Source organism: Thunnus albacares, chromosome 11, assembly GCF_914725855.1.
Source record: "Thunnus albacares chromosome 11, fThuAlb1.1, whole genome shotgun sequence".
Classification (NCBI taxonomy): Eukaryota; Metazoa; Chordata; class Actinopteri; order Scombriformes; family Scombridae; genus Thunnus; species Thunnus albacares.
In genome coordinates, this window is record NC_058116.1 from 28,694,754 (window position 1) to 28,717,380 (window position 22,627).

The 22,627-nt window shown below is 38.4% G+C and overlaps 2 protein-coding genes across 19 annotated transcripts in view; both read left to right on the forward strand.

The window, feature by feature from the left end:
• Window positions 1–3,141, forward strand: part of clasp1a (cytoplasmic linker associated protein 1a) — a 94,737-nt gene extending 91,596 nt beyond the window's left edge. For all 18 annotated transcript variants that reach the window (XM_044365319.1, XM_044365315.1, XM_044365318.1 and 15 more), the window contains one exon: window positions 190–3,141. In XM_044365319.1, coding sequence (XP_044221254.1) covers window positions 190–276 — 87 coding nt within the window. In that variant the 3' untranslated portion in view covers window positions 277–3,141. The remainder of the gene's footprint in view (window positions 1–189) is intronic.
• Window positions 3,142–3,820: 679 nt separating this feature from the next.
• tfcp2l1 (transcription factor CP2-like 1) lies at window positions 3,821–19,373 on the forward strand. The gene is made up of 15 exons (XM_044365155.1): window positions 3,821–3,976; window positions 4,506–4,654; window positions 7,673–7,746; window positions 11,024–11,129; window positions 11,549–11,655; window positions 11,774–11,926; window positions 12,088–12,198; window positions 13,365–13,468; window positions 13,875–13,926; window positions 14,060–14,153; window positions 14,399–14,489; window positions 16,496–16,578; window positions 17,101–17,243; window positions 18,492–18,543; window positions 18,663–19,373. The coding sequence occupies exons 1-15, from the start codon at window positions 3,918–3,920 to the stop codon at window positions 18,698–18,700; spliced, it is 1,416 nt and encodes a 471-aa protein (XP_044221090.1). The 5' UTR covers window positions 3,821–3,917; the 3' UTR covers window positions 18,701–19,373.
• The last annotated feature ends 3,254 nt before the right edge of the window (window positions 19,374–22,627 follow it).

Genomic DNA, 22,627 nt, shown 5'->3' on the forward strand with positions numbered 1-22,627 from the left:
TTATTTGTCACACGCTAAATAGTTAAACCTCTTCAAGCATGTAAAAGCTGTTAAAATCAGTTCATAGCCAAAAAAGATGCATGTACATGATGACGTGAACATTTATGAGACAACACGATCAGAACTGGTCGTAGTCCTGCTTCCTGAGAGATAAACGAAGTCTAACGTCATGTTTTTGCTTGTTTGCAGATGAAGTTACTGAACCTGTACATCAAACGGGCCCAGACGACCAACAGCAATAGCAGCAGTTCCTCGGACGTCTCCTCTCACAGTTAATGGACGGAGGCTTTTTTCGTGTTTGGAGACCCTGCGGCTGGACGGCTGTCCAGGACGTAGCCGCGCTTCTTCTTCTTCTTCTTCTTCTTCTTCTTCTCCTTCTCCTCAGACTCCTCTATCCTCTGAGATTCCCTTCCTCGGCATCATAACTCAAACTCCACTGCGGCGCTTTTTCCCTTTTGTTTTGAGGGGATCCTGTCATTTAGTTCCTCCTCCTCCTCCACCTTTGCTCTGGAAACTTTTGAATGTAACTGTGGATTGGGTTTTAAGACTGGTGGAGAGAGACTCGACATATTTAGAGTTTTTTTTTTTTTTTTTGGATTGCTTCATGAAAGAAATGCACTTTCTCTTCCTCAATGCCTCATTTTCTTTTCTTTTTTTTTTTTCTCCTCTAAAACGGGAAGCCTGTTTCTCCTGCAGCCGTCACACATTCGGTGGAAGAAGAAGAGGGAGAGTTCATATGAGATTCAGCAAAAATATTCTCATCATTGTGAAAGAAAATTTCTGTCAAATCAACTACAGTTTGGGATGAAATGTCATTTGGCTGGCCCAGTGATGGTTATAAGCCCAATGGTTTTTTGGGATGAATTCTGTTTTTGGGGGAACATAAAAACCAAACATTGATTGAAAAAAAAAAAAGATATGTTTAAGGGAACAATGACAGAAAATAGAAAGTACTGTATGATAATTTTTAGTTAATATTTTAATTTTATTGATCATGATCTGAGGCTCAGAGAAGCCTTTACTTTGTTTTTTTTAATGTTAATTTGTAATTAAGAGTGGTGTAATAAATTGAATCCCCCCCCTTTCATAAAAGATAACTTTTCATCTACAGAATTGACAATCCTTAAAATTGATATTTAGTTTCTTTAAACTGCACAATTAAAAGTTATCTGACTTCGTCTTAAAATTCACAATCAAGCAGAAGGTAAAAGTCTTTAAACAGTTTGTGTCGCCTGTATTTTTCACACTGAGCTTTTCTGCGTAAAGCTCAAAAAAAAAAAAAAAAAAAAAAACGCGCTTTGTGTTCAACACGCTTCTCATAAACAAGAAGACGCCATCGGTTTGCCAGTTAGTAACTCCGCGAGGCTGAGGAGTGACTCTGTCTGAAGAGGAGGTCCTTCACTTTGTAAATACTGCAGATGTTTTCCCTGCTCGGAGTCGGGAGAGAAACCAGCGATCCGAGACAAGTGGAAAAGACATGACCAGGCCTTATTCACTTTACACACACACACATATATACACACACACTATGTCTCTCGACCGGGACGGCAGAGAGTGGTGAATGGGATGTACAGCACTGTAACTCTTGGCTCTCAAGAAAAAATGTGAATCTTGTAAGAAAACGGACCCCAGCAGTGTTCTCGACCCGTGACGATGCAAAATACAGTATTAGTTGTTTCCCCTTCCAGTTCCCCTCCACGTAAAACCACAGCTTCTGCAATAACCGCAAATCCACAAATAAAAGTATTTTGTACATACACTTTTTGACCACAGCTTCGCAAAAATTTTACATAATGTCCAAAAAAAAAAAAAGAAAAAGAAAAAAAAAAAGAAAAGTGAACAGGTTGATTATCTCACTTTTTCCCGCACGTTAGCAAAAGTAGCTTGCATGCAACCTGCAGCACATGTCAACATAGGTGCTGGTTTTTTGAAGGGCCCCGGGGTGGTTTTTTTTTTTTGGCTGTTAAAGTGCACTTGTAACATCATCATCATATTACTCATCTCTGATTTTCGGTAGAAGAGGTAGATTTAAAGGTACGGAACGGAGCGCCGTGTTGGGTTTTTGTTGTCGGTGCGTTTTAGCCGATTGCTGGAAACGTTTACCTCTGGGGCGCCGCTCTGATGTTTGATTTCAGTGTTAAGTTTAAGGTATTAAATGATATGAAAAAGCTTTAAAGTGTTTGATGCACTGCAGTCTCTCTTGAAGCTGATTGGTTTCCATAGTTTTCATCCCCTGGTACCCCTTAAGAGATACGAGTCCAGCCCTGACCCCCCCCCTCTCCCCCCTATCTGATCAGATTTTTATTATGAGATAGGATTAAGTTTCTATAGAAGGGATCTGACTCATCATGCTTTCTAAATTCTCTAAATTTGCAAGCAAATGTATCATCATAAAAGAGGAAATGTTAAGGTATTCCTGGTTTTCTTGTGGACTTGGAGCGTGAAAGACAATTACTGTACGTAGCCATCGTTCTACCTGAGTGGTGATTTCATTGAGGTAATCCACTGCAAACGGGCCAATTCTTCTTATTTAAGTTAAATGAATGTACAAATTTTACATGTGTGTGTTTAATTTGCTCTTTTTACATGATGTTTGTTTTACAAAATGGTATAAAGTTTTGAGTATTGGTACTGAAAATGTTCTCAGCCCTGTACGCTCTTGTCATATATGCCTGTCTGCACTCTACTACGTGACTTTTTTTTCTTTCACAGTTTCGGACCATTAATCAGTCAGGTTTTGTTCTCAAACGAGAAGGGAGGGGGGGGGGTGGAGGGGGGGGCTGCTTCCCAATTACAGCAGAACTGTAGTTGGCGTGAGGGGAAAGTTCACAAATCACCAAACTGCTGGTTGCTAGCATCTGTTACCACATTGCTGGTCCTATAAAAAAGACAAGATGGTATTCCTTGCAAACTGTTCACTATGCATGTTATACAGCACACTGTCTTTCTTTTGCCTCAATCGCTCATGTAATATTCATACCTGTATTTATATATTTTATTTTATTTGATCTTATTTTATTTTGTTCCCTCATGATAAACTGTACAGAAGGCTTTTTTTTTTTTTTTGTTAACATCCACCTGTGATAGATTTGCAACAATGTAAAACTGTTTGCTCTAGAAATAAACAGACTTAAGAGTTGATCTGGAGGTTTTCTGGAAGTTTTTTTTTTTTTAGATCTTTCTGTAAGATTTATAAAGAGTCAATCGAAGCTTGCTTCCTATTATCTTCCCCGTGCAGGTTGAACCTTGCTCTGTGACTCCCACCGGGGCACTAGCAGTAGTATTGCCCAGTTGTCCATCCAGTTATGAGCACATGCATCTGAGCGCTGAGGTGTGCTTAGCTGCTCAAACATTAACCTGAGCAGACTTTGAGATGACCCGCTCCTAATCTCTGATCCTTTTGAGGAGCGCTGAAGAGACCAGACAGCAGCAGCATGTTTAAATTACACATGCATGTTGAGATTAAACTGGTATAAAGCAATAGAGGATAATTATATTTACTACCATTCATTTAAAGGCTACTTGCCCCCGTCTTTGTCCCCTGAAACCTGCGTCTGTTCTCGTGTTTGTTTTCCAAACTGTACCTCCAAACATCATTACCCTAAGTGAGTTTAAAGTCTAGCTTTAGGGCCATACTGTTGGCAGAGTCAACAACCGCTCAAATTAAGCAGCTACTAATGCATCAACCCAGCTAGACATTGGTGGTGGGAGGTGTGGCCGCACACTCCGCCTCTCAAAGGTCATCCAAGGTATGCTATTGGTGATGACATCACCGGGGGGGATATAAGAGCTGGGCGGTGAGGTTCGGCTGCAAAAACCTCTCAGCTGAAATCTGAGGAAGCAAGCGAGCCTGTCAAGTCTGTCTCCACATCTTCCCTTGTGGTCCTGGGACATAAGAAGACAACGCACTGGAAAATATGCTGTTCTGCCATTCCCAGCCTGAGTCCTACCACCAGCACTCTGCTAGTTACATTAGGTAAAGCACAAGCCATGTCGACAAGCTTCAGAAACTTGTGGATTTCAGGCATCTGATAAGCGTTTTTTCCAACGACAGGTTAAATCAAATAGTCAGTGCAAAGCAGTGATGTTTGATTGACTTGCAGAAGTATCTATAGAGAGAATATGCACAGATGTAGAAGTGCTCATATGGCTTAAAGTTCATTTGAAAATGTGCAGATTTGCATTGATTCTACCTCCAGCAGCACATTTATTTTGAAAATTCCTTTCATTGTCTCATTTTAAAAGAGCATTACATTCAAAACCCACATTTAGACTTCACATACAGATCATATAGAGCTCTATTCTTTTACTGCTAATACACTTCAAATGAACTGTGCTAGATGAGAAGCGTTTCTTGTCACAACAACCTTTTGTACCTTTGTTCCTGTGATTAAATGATTAGATAAAAAAAAGAAAACTGGACAGTCACCTTTATTATCTTCCATCTATTCCTGGGACGTGTCCTCATGCTCGGCTCCTCTTCTTTTCCCTCTGCTCTCTTTCAGAGAGGCCTTGGCGCCTTTCTTGAAAAACGAAGAAGCGAGACTTATGGCAGAAAATGGTGTCAAGAGGACGCCATTCCAGTATATTCTGTGTGCAGCCACCTCGCCGGCTGTGAAACAGCAGGAGGAGACTCTCACTTATCTCAACCAAGGTAGCTATCTGTCCTGCCAGTTGAATGTCCACAGTTGACTAAATGGACTGGAGCTCATTTTGTTGCAGTCCCAGCAGCAGCAGGTTTAGATTAAAGGTCCAGTGTGTAAGATTTAGTAGCATCTAGCATAACGGACTTGGCAGAAATTAATATAAGTATGTTTTAATTAGCGTATAATCACCTCAAAATCAGAGTCGTGTATTTTTGTTAGCTTAGAATGAGCCCTTTGTATCTACATAGGGAGTGGATCCTCTTCCACGGAGCCCGTCATGTTGCACCACCATATTCCTACAGTAGCCCAGAACAGACAAACCAAACAGTGGCTCTAGAGAGAGCCTTTTAAGTTTTTTCACAAGTTTCACAGCCAACGTAGGTTCTCCTACACACTGGTCCTTTAAAGCCTGCTGATGTGTCATTTCAAATCTACTAGAGGAGAAGACGTTTAGGATAAATGTTATGATGACTTAAATATGTTCTTGCAATTTGAAACCCTGGAACATAGATGATTGTCTCCAAAAGCCAGAAACCAGAGAGCGTAGACTCGTGTATGGAGTCATCAAGATAATAAACCTGGAACTGTCCAAAAGACAGAGTTTAGATGACAGATGAGTTTTATTCAACAAAAGAATAATCAGAACCTGATTCTCTTTGCTCTGACTTTTGAACTTCTGGATTTTATGCATCAATGACAGGACTTCAAGTCTAAATTTTCTGGTTATATAGAAGGAAAGAAAGGCCAAAATAATTAGATTATTTTTTATGACACTGAAGTTAAAGCATTAAAATGTTAAACCCTGAAACCCATCTGGATTTATGTGGTTTGAATTCCCAACTTTTAAGCTTGTTGCAAGTGGTCCAGTTTCAAAAATGTTTTTCAGGTTCACAAATTAAAATAATTCCAGTGTCTGAGGTTTTTGGTCTCCTCTGAACTTCTCTTTCTTGGATGATGTGACTCAAAGGATGTAACCTGATAAGACAGATGTGATCAATTCCCTCAGACTTGATTATTCTTGATAGCGGTGCTGTCTGAATTTAACCGATCCAATTTAAAGCAACCTGACTTTTAAGGGTTCAAGCCTGAAGGGCTGAAACCCTTGTGTTTTTGTGCTGTTTTACAATTTTTCTTCTTCAGAAATATGCAAATTCCCATGAGATGGTAAGTGTGAGAGACATGAGATTTTGCCGATTGATTGGAAGTTGTGTGCAAGTGCTGCCCAAGAAATATGACCCCAAACGGCCACATGGTGGCGCTATAACAACGAACTTTAGGTTTTAGCCGATAACTTTTGAACCATAAGCCTCCCAAACAAATTCTTTTTTTTTTCCTGGAATCTGTAGGTCCATATAAGCCACGTCCATTTGCGCTTAGATAGATTTTCCGCCATTTTGAATTTTTTGAAAAACACATTTTTGACATCTCCTCCTAAACTGTAGGTCCGATTGCTACCAAATTTTCTGTGGATCATTATTGGACCAAGCTTATCAAAAGTTGTATAAAGTTTGTTGATATATCACATTCAGTTTTCAAGATATTGACCAATGAACTTCAAAAGGGCGTGGCTCAATACATAACTAAACCAAAGTCAACAACCGTTATGCTAATCATCACAAAAATTGTAGGATATTTCAACATAAGTACCTGAAACATACTCTGAAAGTTTCATTCAAATCGACCACTAGGGGGCACTACAAATACAAAAAATGGGCGCGTTATAACACAAATCAGACTATCAATCAGAAATTGTTTTTCCAAATCATTACAAAACTCACAGGATATGTTTCATCACAATGTTGTGTGTAAAATGTGTGTAAAACAATTTTGAAATTGCTCAATAGGAGGCGCCACCAGTTCCAAGCACGTGCCTGGGCCTGGAGCCAATTTGGGCATAAATCAAGGACAGTTTGTCCAAACATAATCAAACTTGGTGGATATTTTTGATTAAGCTGTTGAAGCTGTTTCAACTTCTAACGGTCTGTGTTGGCTTGAACCCCAGAATCGCCACTTGCGGCTATCATTTTTCTTTCTTTCTTTTGTTTTTTTTTTTTGTTTTTTTTAGAGGACTTGAATTTTGAGATCAGAATTTGACAAACTGTATTTGAACTTGAATTTGTGAACCCTAAAAAACAAAACTCCAAGAGCAAATTTTTGAAACCATTTTGAAACCACATAAATTCAAACTGATGGATTTCAAAGTAAAATATTTCAATGCTATAAATTCAGTGTTATCTAAACATCAACATTAAGGATTTTGGCCTTTCTTTGCTTCCATAGATTCCTGACTTTAGGAGACAGTTGGTAAAGGTCACACATAGAAACTGGGCTGTCTGCAACCACCATGAGATTTGAAAGTCGTTTTCATTTTAAAATGATAAACTGTCCAATCAATGATTTATTCGTGCAACATGAGCTCCTACATGTATGTAAATATGTCTTGACTTTCATCTTCTAATCTAACTCCCTCCTTCCTTTCTTTTTTTTTTTCCCCTTTTCTCCAATTCTGCATTTTCCTTTCTACCTCCCATCACTCTCTACAACTGGAACCTTCTGATTGTTTCTGTCTCTCTTGTTGAACAGTGACATTTTTTACTTGTGCTTTATCTACGCTCTGTTTATCTACAAGTGTGCCCTGCTTATCTGCTGTACAGTAATTTGTTTGGATTGAACACTTGCTTGTAACATGCAACTTATGGCCAACGATTACATCGCCATGAAAAGATGTGGCATTTATTGATTAGGAGTAAATTACAATCAGGATCTGTAGCTTAGTTTTATGACTAAGCTGAAAAAGCATTGACAGTTAGTCTTACAGTGTCCCACTGTAATGATATCCTTGTTAAATTAAACCAAATGTTTTATATTTAATCAGGATAGAGAAAGTTTTCTTTTGGCTGGCGTTGATATCTGCCTTTAAAAGGTTTCTAATTTGACTCAATCTTTATCTCCACTGCCCCTCTTTTCTGACTGATTTCCCATTTTTCAATTTTAATCAGGTTTTTTTTTAATGTTTTAAAATGTAGGTCAGTCCTACGAAATCCGTATGCTTAACAGAAAACTAGTGGAGTATACAGATATAAGCAGCAAATATGTAAAGGTAGGTGTAAGGTATTATGTTTGTTTTTTGTTTTTTTTTAACTTTCACGTGACCTCTTCCTCTTTCTTCTTTTATCTGTTTTTATGTATCCGTTTCCTGGTTTGTCACAGGTCCCTCGACCCTCCCTTCCACTTCAGGGGTGGGGTGTCGACCTTGGAGAGCTTGGTACTATCACCCAAACTTACCTTTCCTCTGTCCTAGATTTCACACACACACGTACAAACACACACACACACACACACAACTGTAACTTCACACTTACATACACACCTTCTCTATGGTTCATCTTAAAGGGCCGTTCCAGTGGTTTTGAATGTTTAAGTCTAATATCTGCCAGTCATTTCCCAAAACATGCAATAAAAAAAGGTTGATAGAAACAGCAAGATGTAGATGTAGTGAACACTTAACTCACATGACTGATCAGCTGTTTGCATCCTATCAGCCAATAGTAGGTGACATGAAAGAACAATTACAACCAATTGAATCAAATTCCTGAAGACCTCTCTCCATTTTTCTCTCGTAGATGGCCAAGACAACTGGTTTTATTTCCTTTTCACAACTTCTCCTACTCTGTTTATTACAGCCATGCATAACGTAGCCTATACCGCCAACCTCTGACGAAACTACACTTTGCGTAACCTAGTTTATTCGCTCAAAACCAGTCGACGGAAACGCGCCTAATTCACATTTTCTTCGTTTTTTTTTCTTTTTTGTGACATTTCAAACTAAAATCAGTGCAAACATGTGTTTCATTATGATGCATTAGCTATGATGAGCAAGTTTTCAAGTCTCTGCGAGTAGATTTTGATAGCGTACTGAAATGAACTGAAACCAGTGGGCCTCTGGGAGGTAAAAAGGAAAAAAACTAATTTAAAAATGACAGCAACAGTTGCATTAATTGGGAAATGGCTGCTGGTCATGTAAGTTGTAGGATTTTCTGGACTGATTTTGCAAAACCACTGGAGTGATCCTTAAAGATGCCATTCTGCCTCTGTCTGCAATACTGGGACTTCTAGGACATCTGTATACTTGATTTATTTCTGGAAACTTTGTGTTTATTTAATAGAAACATTGCCTTTATGTCATTGCTCTTTTGCGCACCATTCACTGCTGTCATACACTTTCATTTTCATCATGCAGGTTGTTGTGACATGCACAGCTTAATGCATCTTTTAAAGTATTACCTAAATTTCAGACGGGAGTCGAAAGTGACTCCATTTATTGCACACTCACTTAAGAGCAAGGAGAGGTCATTTTATCTCATTTCTGTACGAGTGCATCCACTTGACGTGTCTCTGTCGTCAGGCGTCTGTTGCCTGAGGCTGTAATGTTAGCGGTAGCATCCTAGAAACACATGAATGGGACAGGTGGCATCTATGCAAACACATGACGTGCTGGTTCAGGGCTTTTTGAGTTCTGGCGTTCAGTCATGCATGATCGTCCCTCCATAAACATCCCAATGGTACATGTTTTTACAGGTTGTATTCCATGCCCTGGCAGGATTTAAAAAAAGGGTCACTCCTGGGATTTAATATTGCACTTTCATGAAGTTAGAGGACTCACACGAAGAAAAAAAAGGCTTTCTGGGTAACACTTTGCTTTAAGCCCCCTTTTATAAGTAATATATGAAAATTGAATAAATGGTTTATAACACACTATAATGTGGTTGTAAGCAGATGTAAAGACATTGGTAAGTGTTTATTAATGTACAGTATTTGTCAACAAGACATTTTTTTAGATTATTGCAACTGTGTTTTTACTATTTTCATTCATTATCTGTTTATACATCAGCCTCCACTTATGGTTGCCCACAGGAGGAGTTATAGTACATTAATAAACACTAATATCTCTAATAACTACATTACAGTGTGTTCTAAACCATTTATTGAATGTTTAGAATAGAGGGACTTACAGTAAAAAGCTCAAGATAACCCTGATGACATCACTATGACATCAGAGGATACACAGAGGATATTATACAACCGATGGTCTCAGGCTGAGTAGTACTCCTCGTCACAAGTAAACAAAACTTCATGTGTAAAATTGTTGGAGTGGCCCTTTAATTGAATCCTAATCTATAAACAGGGACAATATTATTTTTGTTGTTGTTTGATTATGCTGACTAGATAAATCATTAGCCAACATTAAGTCGCCCTGCAATAGATGCAGTAAACAGGATTCATACATGGACTGTCTGTGTTCAGGGTTCCCACATGCCTTGAACGTTATCTAAAAAGGTACCCTGTGGAGTTTCTGACCTCTAATAGTGCTACGGATTTGCGTGTTATGCTGTTTTTTTTAATGCGTGGGTCCCGTCTTGTTCGTCGCATGCCTGTGTTGTACAGGAGGGCTGTAATACACCAAGAAACAGGAAAGAAGATGACTGCGAGCTAGTGAACATGGATGTAAACAATGAAGGATTTAAAATGTGTTAAAAATCAGATTAGCAAATGTTTTACGAGGAAGGAAATTTATTCAATACGTCCAGTGAGTTTTGGTGAGTAACACTCAACGTAAAATATAAGTTTTGTTTGATTACAAGAAAACTCCACAGGGCACCTTTAAGTCTTCTGAGCTTTGGGACATTAATAGATGGCCTTGAAAGTAGTTTTTGGTGTCAAAATCATTCTTCAACCCAATAAGATCATCAGGCCTCCGTTATATCTGATTCTGATTGTGCCAGACACCCCAAATTTTTAATATCACCAAACAAGACTTTGAAAAGTGCTTAAAAGGTCCCATAAAATTGTATCATTATTTGCTTAATGGGATGTATTTCCTGGAACAGGTCAGTCAAAAGAGAGAGAGATTTGATAGAATAGGTAAAAAGCCAGGATTACTGAAAAAATTGGTGTTTTCAGTTACATCCACTAGTGCTCTGCAACATCTGTTTTCCAGGAACTAGTCATTTTACGGGAGCCTCAAATGTCCATTTCATGGGATCTTGAACTTTATTGTCCAAGTGAGTGTGGGAACCCTGATTTTTAGGCGGGGAGTCACTGTCAGAGCTGCATCTCACAGGTACCACATGTGGCTCATTCACTCCCCCCCTCATGAAGTATGACTTCTGTATGTCTGGCAGTAATGGAGATGAAATTCACTCCACCTCCTTACCCTTGCCTCATGAAACTGCCTCAGCATATGTTTCAATGAATAAATGAGGGGAGCCTATTCGCACTTTGCCCAACAGTCCGGCTGTTTGGCCACGTGCGAGCTGCCCCCCTGCTCAAGCTGTAGCTGTGCTCCGGCCTAACGCCTGATCCCTGCCTGTCCACAGAGCATTGTACGCGTGGTGTTTCATGACCGTCGGCTGCAGTATATGGAGCACCAGCAGCTGGAGGGATGGAGGTGGAACAGACCGGGAGACCGAATCCTGGATATAGGTGAGCTGATTCTACCAACACATGACCTAAGATACATCATTGATATGACTTCTTTAGGTTTGTATTTTATTCCCCAGTGTGACTTTAATGCATGTATTTGTTTATCATGGATTGGTTGACCCAATAAGCTGTACAGACTGACTAGTGTATGATGTATTGCTGACCAAAGTACAAGACTCAGGTTGTTCAGAACCATTATTCATTGGCTTTCATATATATTTATAGTTAACATTCCTGGTATTTCTTAAAACCAAAAAAAATCAGTAAATGCAAGTTTGACCTTCAATGTTCATTATAAAGTAAGTAACAAACAAAGTTAAGGAGACACACAAAAACTTTGGCAGAAAATGATGTGTTCAAGCGGGACCCCATCACTCATAGCAAGATGAAAATATGACTGACTGGCTCATAACTTGCAGATATCCCGCTGTCAGTGGGGATACTTGAGCCTCGTTCACACCCTCTGCACCTCAACACCATTGAGTTCGTCTGGGATCCCGTCAAGAACGCTTCTGTTTTCATCCAGGTACAGATAGATTCCGGTCAAACGTATGTGAGAAGCCAGCGTCATACCTTCATATAGCAGAATATTTGAGAGATGTTAATATATATGTAACAGACTAACATTTTTCTTCTTTTCTCAGGTGAACTGCATCAGCACCGAGTTCACCCCCAGGAAGCATGGTGGGGAGAAAGGGGTGCCTTTTCGAATCCAGGTGGACTCTTTCACCACCAACGAACAGGGGGAATACATGGAGCATGTCCATTCCTCCAGCTGCCAGGTCAAAGTCTTCAAGGTATGAAGCTTGTCTGGCCAACGTCGTCGGCATGTTTGTGTTTCACAAAGTTATACCATACTTTAATAATCAATTTGGCTGTATGTTTGATCAGGAATGCAACTTCATCTATCTATTAAATGTTTCTATATTTCACTTCTAATGTCTAATTTTTCTGAAAGCCAAAAGGAGCTGATCGCAAACTGAAGACAGATAGGGAAAAGATCGATAAAAAGTCCCTACAAGACAAAGAAAAGTATCAACAATCCCATGAGACCACCCTGCTAAAAGAGGTGAGGCATACTGTGTTCTTTCTCCGGCCACGTTACATAACAGAGCAGATCTGAGGAACCTTTGTTTGCTTTCATTATGTCAGTAGTGCTGTAACTTTATTGATCCAACAGTGGTAAATTCTTGTGTTGTCTTGATATTTATCTGATCTCATCAGCACTGAAGACATACAATCATTATGCTTTATTTCATATCTGGTTTTGCTTGACAATAAGAATGTTTTCCCTCATTTTGTTTTGGTTCTCTGCACACAGGACATTTTAAACCAGTACTACGTCACTGTGTGTTAATATTCATTTTGAGTCATTCTTTATAAACATGTGCTTGCTTTGGTGTTGAGGTCTGTCAATGATTGGGACACTTGGTGCGTCACTTTAGTGTCTCTAAACGTCAAGTGACTCAGCAGTTTCTGCTTAAACTTTTATCTGGTTTGTCATTCAACTCGATGAAAAACAAACCTGATCAGAGATGAAGCAATTAACCGTATACTGAACTGTAGGTTTGTAAGGAAGTGACAACTGAGAAAAGAGAGGGAGACAATGTTTTCACTTTGGGTTCAAAACAAAGATAGAAAACCCCAATGTTACTAAACATTTATTGAGCAGTACTTTTAGACTGAGCTGTCAAAATTTTTAAAGCTGCATTCATTGATTTATTTTTTTGGCCACTGGGGGGCAGCATTACACTCACATATTCTCCCTTTTAGAGTTGGTTTAGCAAATGTTTTTGCAAAAACATGCCATTTCAAAGACCAACATTAGAGTTGTGTTTCTCTGTTTCCTCCTCTACCTAATCCTGAGGGAAAAAACCTTTAGCTGTTCACCAGCTAATTGCAAACTTTGTCTGCTCTTTGGTTCTGGGTAGGTAGTGTAAACAGTTTTGGGTGGGTTTTTAGAGCTTCTGCCTGCTGCAGTAGGAAATGAGGTTGATAAGGGAAGAGATTACAGGCTGGGCAACCAAAATTAGCTTAAAGAGGCTAAAAGTCTCCATAGAGCTGAAGGGAACTGAGTTGGGTGATAACTCTTTGATGATTTGTGATTAAAAGCAACAACTTTTACATTACACATAGTAATTTGTTCCATTGTTAGTACAGAAATATTGAGTAGTGCAGCTTTAATAATATAGTTTTAATATTTCATCATGCCATTTCTTTGTGCTCTCTCTCAAGTGTTCACCCTGGCCTGATGCCCTGAATCTCACCAGCCACAGCACCAGCAGCACTCCATCTCCAGTTTACCACAGCTCACCAACTTCCTGTAGTTTTGCAGATGGGTGAGTCATCATTCACACTAGTCACCATTTTGTTTGTGCCAACCTAATTTCTTGTTTAGTAGAGCTCTGCAGATAAAGCCGTAGATTAGAGTCAAACCAGTGACAGTTGCATTGGTTTTCAGGTGTGATTAAGACTAAAATATAAAAAAATATTATTTGGTTTGATGGGATTTCAGTAGCTTTGTTGACAAAAGTGATCAAAAGGCAGAGCAATCTGTGAAAATATTAGTGATGGAGCTCCCTCTATAGGTGCTTACCAGGATTACTCCAGAATCCTGAGAAGAAAACTAGACTCTTTGGTCATTAAAAGAGCAGACAGATGTGTTTCAGAGTAATAACAAACAAACACAATACTCAACCAATGACCCCAATCTGTTCTTTCTTCCTCATGTGCATGTTTGTGTAGCAACTGTTCTCCAAACCAGCAAGGGGAGCTGCTCATGCCCGGCTGCTCTGATGTAAGTAACGGGGAACAGTGCAGTGTGAAAGTGTTAATGTTGCTCTCTTATTCCTTTTAGGCCATTATTTGGAGACAGTGGATGCTGTGCTGCTATATTCATTTCAAGGGCTCTTCTTCTTTTTGACATGTAGCACCTTCTGCCATCGTCCTCGCCGCAGGACACTCAGCAGTGGCTGCACCGTCACAGGTTCTCGCCTTTCTCAAGGCTCTTCACCAGCTTCTCAGGTAACATGGGGGGTAAAAAAAAAAATCACATTTTGATCCATGGAACAAATAGAGACTCAATCATAGGAAAACATTTTGAGGACTTCTCTGAATTACACTTTCTGTAAAATCTATAGCTTTTTGGAAGAGATAAGACTAAGAAAGAAGTGATTTCTGTTGGTTTGTCCATCCCAGCATCAGATGAGTTTACAGGGACACATAGAGCAGGCCAGGAAGCAGAACCAGATTTTCTAATGTTGTTGCAGGTGCTGATCTATTGAGGATGAGCAGGGAGGATCTGATCCAGATCTGCGGCCCAGCTGATGGTATTCGCCTCTTTAACACGGTGAAAGGAAGGTGAGACATCAGAATCAGCTTTATTGGCCCAATATGTTTATCCATACATGGAATTTCACTCTGGTTTCTTGTGGTTCTCAAAGCACTCACACACAACAATACAAACAGCCAGAACAAGGACAACAAATCTGGACAAAAATCAGTGAATATACACATATTACTGTTATTCACAAGGAAGTAGGTGAAAAATAGATACATAAATATGGAAACAACAAATTTACAACAACATACAATGTCTATAGTAGGGATGTACAGAGGGCCCAGTATTTGTATCTGTATTTGTTGAGACAGCAAAATTATTTGTATTTGTATTTGAATAAAAGTGGAAAGAGGCTTAAAAATCCTTTTTGTTTTTTTTTACGCCTCTAATTTTAGAAAATTAAAGTGTTAGAATAAGTGTTCATTTGACATGTTTTTTTTTTTTCCCCGAAAACAAATAATTTTTTAAATATTTGTATGAAACAAATATTCGTATAAAACCCACTATTTGTGCTTTGCCGAATAATGTATTTATATTCAGGCACACCGCTAATCTATATACAGGTAAAACAGTTTCTGTAAATTGTAAATAGGATGCAAATAGTGCAAAAGTGTGTGAGAGTGCAGGGAAGTGTGAGTGCTGAATGTAATGTAATAAATAATTATATATATATATATATATCATTTCTAGGTACATAGGATGATTTTGTGTTACAGGGTTATTATACAGCAACTGATTTAACTGTTCATCAGCGTGATGGCGTGCACAAAGAACCTGATCCTGTGTTCTGGTTAAATACATTAACATTTAATTAAAATACATTTCTAAGTGCTCAGACATACTACGTGTGTTTCGTGCAGCGGCTACATTTGGTTTGTTCATGGAAAAATGGATGCAGGGATTTTATTTTATTTTTTTTATTTTTTTTTAATTTATTTGTTTGTTTATTTAACAGGGACAGTGCACATTAATAAACATTCCTGTAAATGCGCCAGAGTTAGCCAAGAGGCTATTTTTCATCTGTAGTCCCCTGGACAGATGTTACAGAGTCGCCCTAAAAACAGAATATGAAAATGAGATTGAAATTACAAAAAAGGTACTGAGGTCTTTTATGAGCATGCAGAACAATTAATAAAATGAAGAAAGAAGAACATATATAATATTAATAAAAAACATCATTCAGGACATCCTTAAAATACACAACACAGACTCATGATACAAGATATGCAAGACAATAAATACATGAGGATATTAATGTTAATAGAAGAGTAGATTGAATAAGACCACACTGAGCTGCATTGTTAGACACTAACTAGAACATGCAAAGCAGAAGCACAGATACAAAAATCATACACAGTTTATGTAAAATACATAAATTAGTCTGACACAATAAAAGCAAAACCACAAAACGACATGCATGCAGGTACATGAAGGCAGACTGGCGGTAGCAAGATAGCGACAGGTGACAGTAGACCGCAAAGGAAGTTCAGCACAGACAGACTGAGGACAGCAAGGTGCAACTAAGTCTTAGTGCTGACAGAGCTGAGTACTAATTAACCATTTCTTTAAATGAGCTCTAAATGAACTACACGTGCCCAGTTCTCTAATAGTTGCTGGGACTGAGTTCCATTCTAGTTCAGCTTTAACAGACTGACTGAAGGTGCTTTTTCTCTCTTGTGAACCCATATGCAGTTGTTCTTATGTTGACGTGATGATGATAATGAAAAAGGGATGTTGTTGCTGCTTCATTAGACACAGCAGGGTTATAAGAAACTGGAAGGTGTGAAATTTATATCATAAATGCTAGTGTGACTCCTTCTGTTAAGATGACGTATCCTGACAAGCCCAAGTAGCTGCTAAGACAACACCCCTCAGTCTTTCCCCGAAACTTGTTTAGTTTCCTTCAAAGTCCCTTTTCTGTGCCTATAATACAGTAGATTACAAACCGGGAAAGCTGATGCAATATTATCCAATCAAAAATAAACACAACACCTGAATTTAAGTCCTGAAATCTCGTATTTTCCAGGTATATACAGCCCCGTCTTACCATCTACGTGTGTCAGCAGCAGGTCAGAAATCAACCTGTCATCAAGCCGGGAGGTGTCGACAGTAAGTGCACATACTGTATAATATGATTCTTATTATTGTCTTCTTATTGTATGCCACATATACTGTATGAACATGTTCAATAAGTATAAGAGTTACTCTGCAAGTTTGTTTAAATTGGTGTGTAATCGTGATTTTTTTGTACTGTATTCCTTCATATGTGTGCAGTCCAGAGTGGAGATCTATGCAGGAGTCATGTGATTAATTCTGACCATATTGATTAGATCATCTCTTATGTCGGATTCATTTAAACACTCCTTACAGTTCCTACATTTTTTAACATAATTTGAATGGTGTTATCATTTATTTTGTGATCAAGGATCAAGATCATGGAATTTTATGAGGAAGTGTTTTACAGACCTAAATTCTCTGTGGAAGTAGTGAAATAACAGGAAATGTTTACAAATAAGCCACCATACAGCAAAATAGCACAATATCACAACATTTTGAAAATTAATAATGTGATCTAATGAAGTCATGGAGCTGTACATGAAGCCCTCTTGTCTCCGTTGACTTTCCCCGCAGTCTACCACGCTCTGTACCTGGACGAGCTGACGCTGCTGGACCTGTCTGAAAAGATCGCAGCGCTGTACAGCATCACTCCTCAGCAAATTACACACATCTACAGACAGAAACCCAGCGGGATCCATGTCTTAGTCTCTGACGAGGTATCTGTCACTAACACTAACACTTAAAAACTCCATTTACAGCCTTTTACAGATAAGTGTTCACGCTTGTTTAGCACTGTCGAACTGGATTAATACCTGACATAACGGGTTGATGGCTGTCCTGTTACTTATGGTGTAGGCTTTGATTTATAGTCAGGATTTCATCCGTTAATAGCAACACCAGACAGGTTGGTAATTTCTGAATAATTTACCAATAATTTCCAAGACGTATTCTGGAAAGAACTCTGTAATTTGGTGTTAATTACATGGAAACTAGAGAATGTGTTCAGCTGGTATACTTAATTCCCAATATTTGCCTGCATAAGTTCTCTTTTAGACAGACAGTGAACATCAGTTAATCTTGAAAAAAACTTGAAATGTGTCTACAAGAAAGTATACAATCAAAAAAACATGGAGTAAATGAGGAGTAAATGAAAAAAAAAATCTTTCAGGGACTGTTTTCCTTTTAAGCAGCAACAATTTACGAAGATCTTTTCCTGGAGACTCCTTGGAAATTAAATGAAATGGAAAATATCCTGAAATTATGGACCTGTACAATAAAGCATTACCCAGATGTATTGTACATGATCAGGCCTTATTGTCCATTAATTATATTCCTCACAGTAACTGCGATTACATTATTATAACCAGGTATCTGTCTCGTTACTGAAAATGAGTACTGATGAGCAGCAGATTACTCCTCATCAGTCTCCACCAGCATCAGAAACATAAGCAGACAGTTTTTGCAGTATCAACACATTATAGATCTCCCTTTTGACCTGTTCCTGCTGCTACTTCAATATAGTAAAAAATAGAAAAGGAAGGACATCCTTTCGCCAATTTCGTGTGATGAAGATTGAGACATTTCAGGGTCATGACAGACACATGTAACCCTGCAGAGATACAGCAACCAGGTTTATTTGTTCCCCCCTGGTGAAAACAAAAACAATGGCATCCAGAATTACAGCCCTAGATTTACAGAAACAAGCTCCACTGGTAAAGCTTTTCTCCTGAGCTGATTATTTAGCAGTTCTAGGGGTGTTTCAGATGATGCTACGTGAGTGTATGTAAGACCTTCAAGAAGACACATAAACTTGAATGTGAATAAATACAATATTCGTAGGCAGTGAACAGAGCTTTCCCTATCATAGCTGCTCAAATCAGGTTCACAGTTTATTTTACCTGCAGGCGGACATTTTTAGAGTTTTGATATGCAGCATTTTGTAAAAGTCGATTTGTTCATTTCAGATGGTGCAGAACTTCAGGGAGGAGACAAGCTTCATTATCAGCACTATAAGCGGTCAGTATTTTTTATAGACAACCATTAATTTCACCACTTCCTGTTAAACATTTCTTATCCATCCATCCTGTGTAGCAAGATTATTCTTAAATGATCTTTTACTTGTTTTTGTGACCCAGGTGAAAACACAGACGGCTACCACATCGTGTTGAAATGAGCAACGCCAGGAGCTTCACAGTTTCAGCTTAGAAATCAGTGGAATTGTACAGATTGTATATAAAAGTCTCTCTAGATGGAGATATGTGACATTTACTAAGATTTACAGTACAATAAATTGCTCTTAAGCTTTCAGTTTACTGTTGATCTTGTTGTTTTGTTTGGTTTTCTTTAATTTTCCTGTTTTATGTGTATTTTTGTGAAGGTACTGATTCATGTTTGAAAAGCCTTGTAATTAGTGGTAAACTGTGCTGTATTACTTGTCCGTGTGTGTATGTACATTTCTTGCTTACAGACCATTAAATGCAAGTCAATGACTATTAGGAGTAAATATCACATATGACGATGCAGACGAATAGAAAAGACAAATGAACAAAACTGTATTATCTTGTTTTAATGTAATGCAATGTTGCTGCTCTGTGTTCATGCTTGTCCCAAATATGAAATGATGTGATGTGGTCTACTGACTGTTTCTGTTGCATATAGTATGTTTGTTATACAGCCTCTTTCCGAGATGAAGTGTAATGTAAAATTTGGAAGAAGTGAGATGTTTATGCACATAAGCCTATTGTATGTTTAAACAGAGGCTCTATGCTGCAGTTTGGAGGATGATTTTCACCGCCATGGCTCTACGATGAGTGTATTTCATTTAAAATAAAGTATTTTGCACTGTTTTCTATAGGTCCTCACAGCTGACTTTATTTAGATATGTGAAAATGCCTGTTAGACTGCGAGTAAAACTAGGAACAAATACGGCCTAATTAACTGTTGGTGATGCTTTAGATCACAGCATAATTATTACAAATTTACAGTGTAGTTTTTTGTACTAACAATGTACCAGAACAGTATGCACCGATACATACATGTCGGTACAAGGAAACATGATGTGAATACAGAGAATAAGGGGGTAACAATCCAGTAATTAAGAAATAATTTATACTGTTGGTATTTTTTACTACAGGATAAATATTCTAATATTACAGGGTAGTATAAAAACTAATGAGCAACAATGCTGGAAGTTTGGTGGAAGATGGTGTAACGAGTTCTGGAGCACTTTATAAATTTGAGTACAGAATGTAGAAAAGCTGTTTTTTTATGAGAATGTTTCTACAGTAAATACAGCTGAACTGAAAAAAGCCAAGGCAGGTGTAGACGAATATATGTCACAGTGTAACTGTCATGGACTTTCAGCTTTGTTGCTCTTTAATGGTTATACAGTATCCCGTCATATCAGAATAGATACAGTTATAAAATACTATCAGTATAAATTCTCTTATAATTTTACCCCCAAACACCAGACTGTTGTTCAGTAGGTTCTGTACCTTATAATATTAGAATAGATACCCATGAAAAATACCTGCTGTATAAATTCTTTTTAAGTTCCCAGATTGTTACCCCCTTATTCTCTAAACTAACATCTTGTTCCCTTGTATAGACATGTATTTATAATAACACTGTACGTTGCGGACTGTGATCTAAAGCATTACCCAACTGTTTTATGTGAATGGTGTACATGCAAAGCAGTCCACGGTCATGTAGACGTGTTTATAAAAGATCAAACAGACACTTCTGCCAAACATCACCAAGTTCAAATTCAATTTCAAGGTAAGCTACGAATGTTCAGAGAACAAGAGGTACGGCCTGCTATAAATCCATATTTTCCTTTGTGACTTTGCGCAAATATGTAAAAACAAATAAAAAGGATTTTATCGTAACTATTTTTGTATGGATTACATTAAGGATGTCATCATGGCTGCTGTGTGTATATAAAGGTAGAGGAGAGTCTGGAAGAAAATGTTAATCGTGTTGTTTCATTCACCAACCAGAAAAACCTTTAATGTTTGATTTTTTTGTCTAATTAGGTAGGTAATTATTTTTGACCACATTTATTATATTTTTTTGTTTTTGTTTATTGTGACAATATATAGCATATATGTAACATATACACATATACAATACATACACTCACTTACATACATCCACACAGAAATGTAATACATAATAATACACACACTCATACTTACATACACAAATGTAGTTGTGTTAGATCAGAATATCTACAGAGATAGGTCAATGACCAGAAGAAGTAAACAAAGAGAATGAATATATATATATATATATATATATATATATATATATATATATATATATATATATATATATACATATATTATCTCCTGTGCATGTTCACAGCAGATCACCAACACAGGTGATCTGAGTGTAACAACTCAGCAGAATTTATTTAGGGTCTCATAGCAGTTTACTCCTTACATCCAGTTATTTGTATGAATTGCTGTACTGGAGCATAGCTATCCTTCCTTTATCCTACTTCCTCACATATCCTATATATATATATATATATACATACATATTATCTCCTGTGCATGTTCACAGCAGATCACCAACACAGGATGAGCAGATAAAGTTTAACTTAACTGGCTTTATATTGTCTGTTACAGCATACATATCTGTTCTGTAGATCACATCCTGTGCTGTCTGAATCCAAAAGAGAGAAATGGATTCATCCAAAGAGAGAAATGGCTGGAGTTCCCCTCCACTCAGAAACTCCTGTCTTGTTGTCAACATGCCAGTGTATGTGCACTGGAGGTTTCAATCTCTCACATCACACTTGTGTATTGCATATTGGACCAGAATAAGCTTCCAAAATAGTTCCTATGTCACAAATCATGCTTCATCATGCCCAAATCAGATTTTCCATGAGCACAGCAAAACTTTCCACTTTCACCTGATGAATGTGAAAAAATCCTTCCAGTGTACTCTGGAACTCTGCACACCTACATCATTCTGCACAGTGAAGTTCAAACATTGTAGGAAAAAGAGGAAAAACTACATTTTTGAGTGGAGTTCCCCTCCACTCAAAAACTCCAATCTCAAATATTTGAGGGCCAGTTTGCCCACACAGTCTTCACGTGAAAAACCGCCCACCTGAGGATATAAAACAGTCACAGTTGGCACTGATTGTCTCTCATCTCTGCAAACAAGCACGTAAAAACATCTGTCATTGACTTTTCTTGAAGAGTCTATCACATCAAGCCTGTTTTAAAGACCTGAGCCTCAAACAACCAGGACAGCAGACTGAGCAGAGAACCTAAACACATTTTTCCGGGATTGGTGAGTGCAGCCTACATGTCCGTAGTTTTTATGTGAGCTGTGTGAAATGAGAGAACCTCAATCTAACAAATGTATAATCAAAAACAATATATTGTCTGTTTATGATGGGGCCCAGCTCGGTTGATGTGTAACTGACATTTTTGCACTTGACTTGCAGGGTTTTCTTTGTGTGATTTAAAATCTTTCCAGATTTAAACTTATTTTTGCCACTTTGGTATTTAATTGTTTCATAGTTAGTCTGACTTAACTCTTACATATTCAGACCAAATCAAGCAGTGTGGCAAAAACGCCACACGCCTCCCATTCATTTGAGTAGGGCAGGGGTGGAGCAGCGATTTTATATATATAGAATTGTGGAATTGTGTTTCTGTGAAAGTGCGGGTGTCACAACACCCATAACATCCACGGCTGCGGCGCCCCTGGAGTAGGGGGTAGTGTGCGCCGCACCGGAATGCGGCCAGAAAGTTGAGCCACTTTGTACTCCCTCACGGCAGAATTTACAGTTCTGATCAGTCTGATCTCTGACTCAACTTTCCAGCCGCAGCCAAAACGCACTACCCCTATTCAAATGAATGGGAGGACTGGCGTTTTTACCGCACTGCCGGATTTGGTCTGAATGCAGCCAGAGTCAACTTTTGAAGAAACGCAACCCGACGTCACTGCGGCTGAAGGCTGCGGTGACCAATCACAGCCGAAGATCAGACTGATCAGAGAGAGAGAGAGAGAGAGAGAGAGAGAGAGAGAGAGAGAGAGAGTGAGAGAGAGAGAGAATGAAGAGAGGGAGCGATGGTAAAAA

Excerpts from the sequence above, each read along its gene's own strand:
- tfcp2l1 (XM_044365155.1), top strand. The coding sequence starts at position 3,918 with ATGCTGTTCTGCCATTCCCAGCCTGAGTCCTACCACCAGCACTCTGCT. Across the intron at positions 3,977-4,505 it reads CACTCTGCTAGTTACATTAG|AGAGGCCTTGGCGCCTTTCT; the intron begins GTAAAGCACAAG and ends GCTCTCTTTCAG. Across the intron at positions 14,490-16,495 it reads TTTAACACGGTGAAAGGAAG|GTATATACAGCCCCGTCTTA; the intron begins GTGAGACATCAG and ends CGTATTTTCCAG.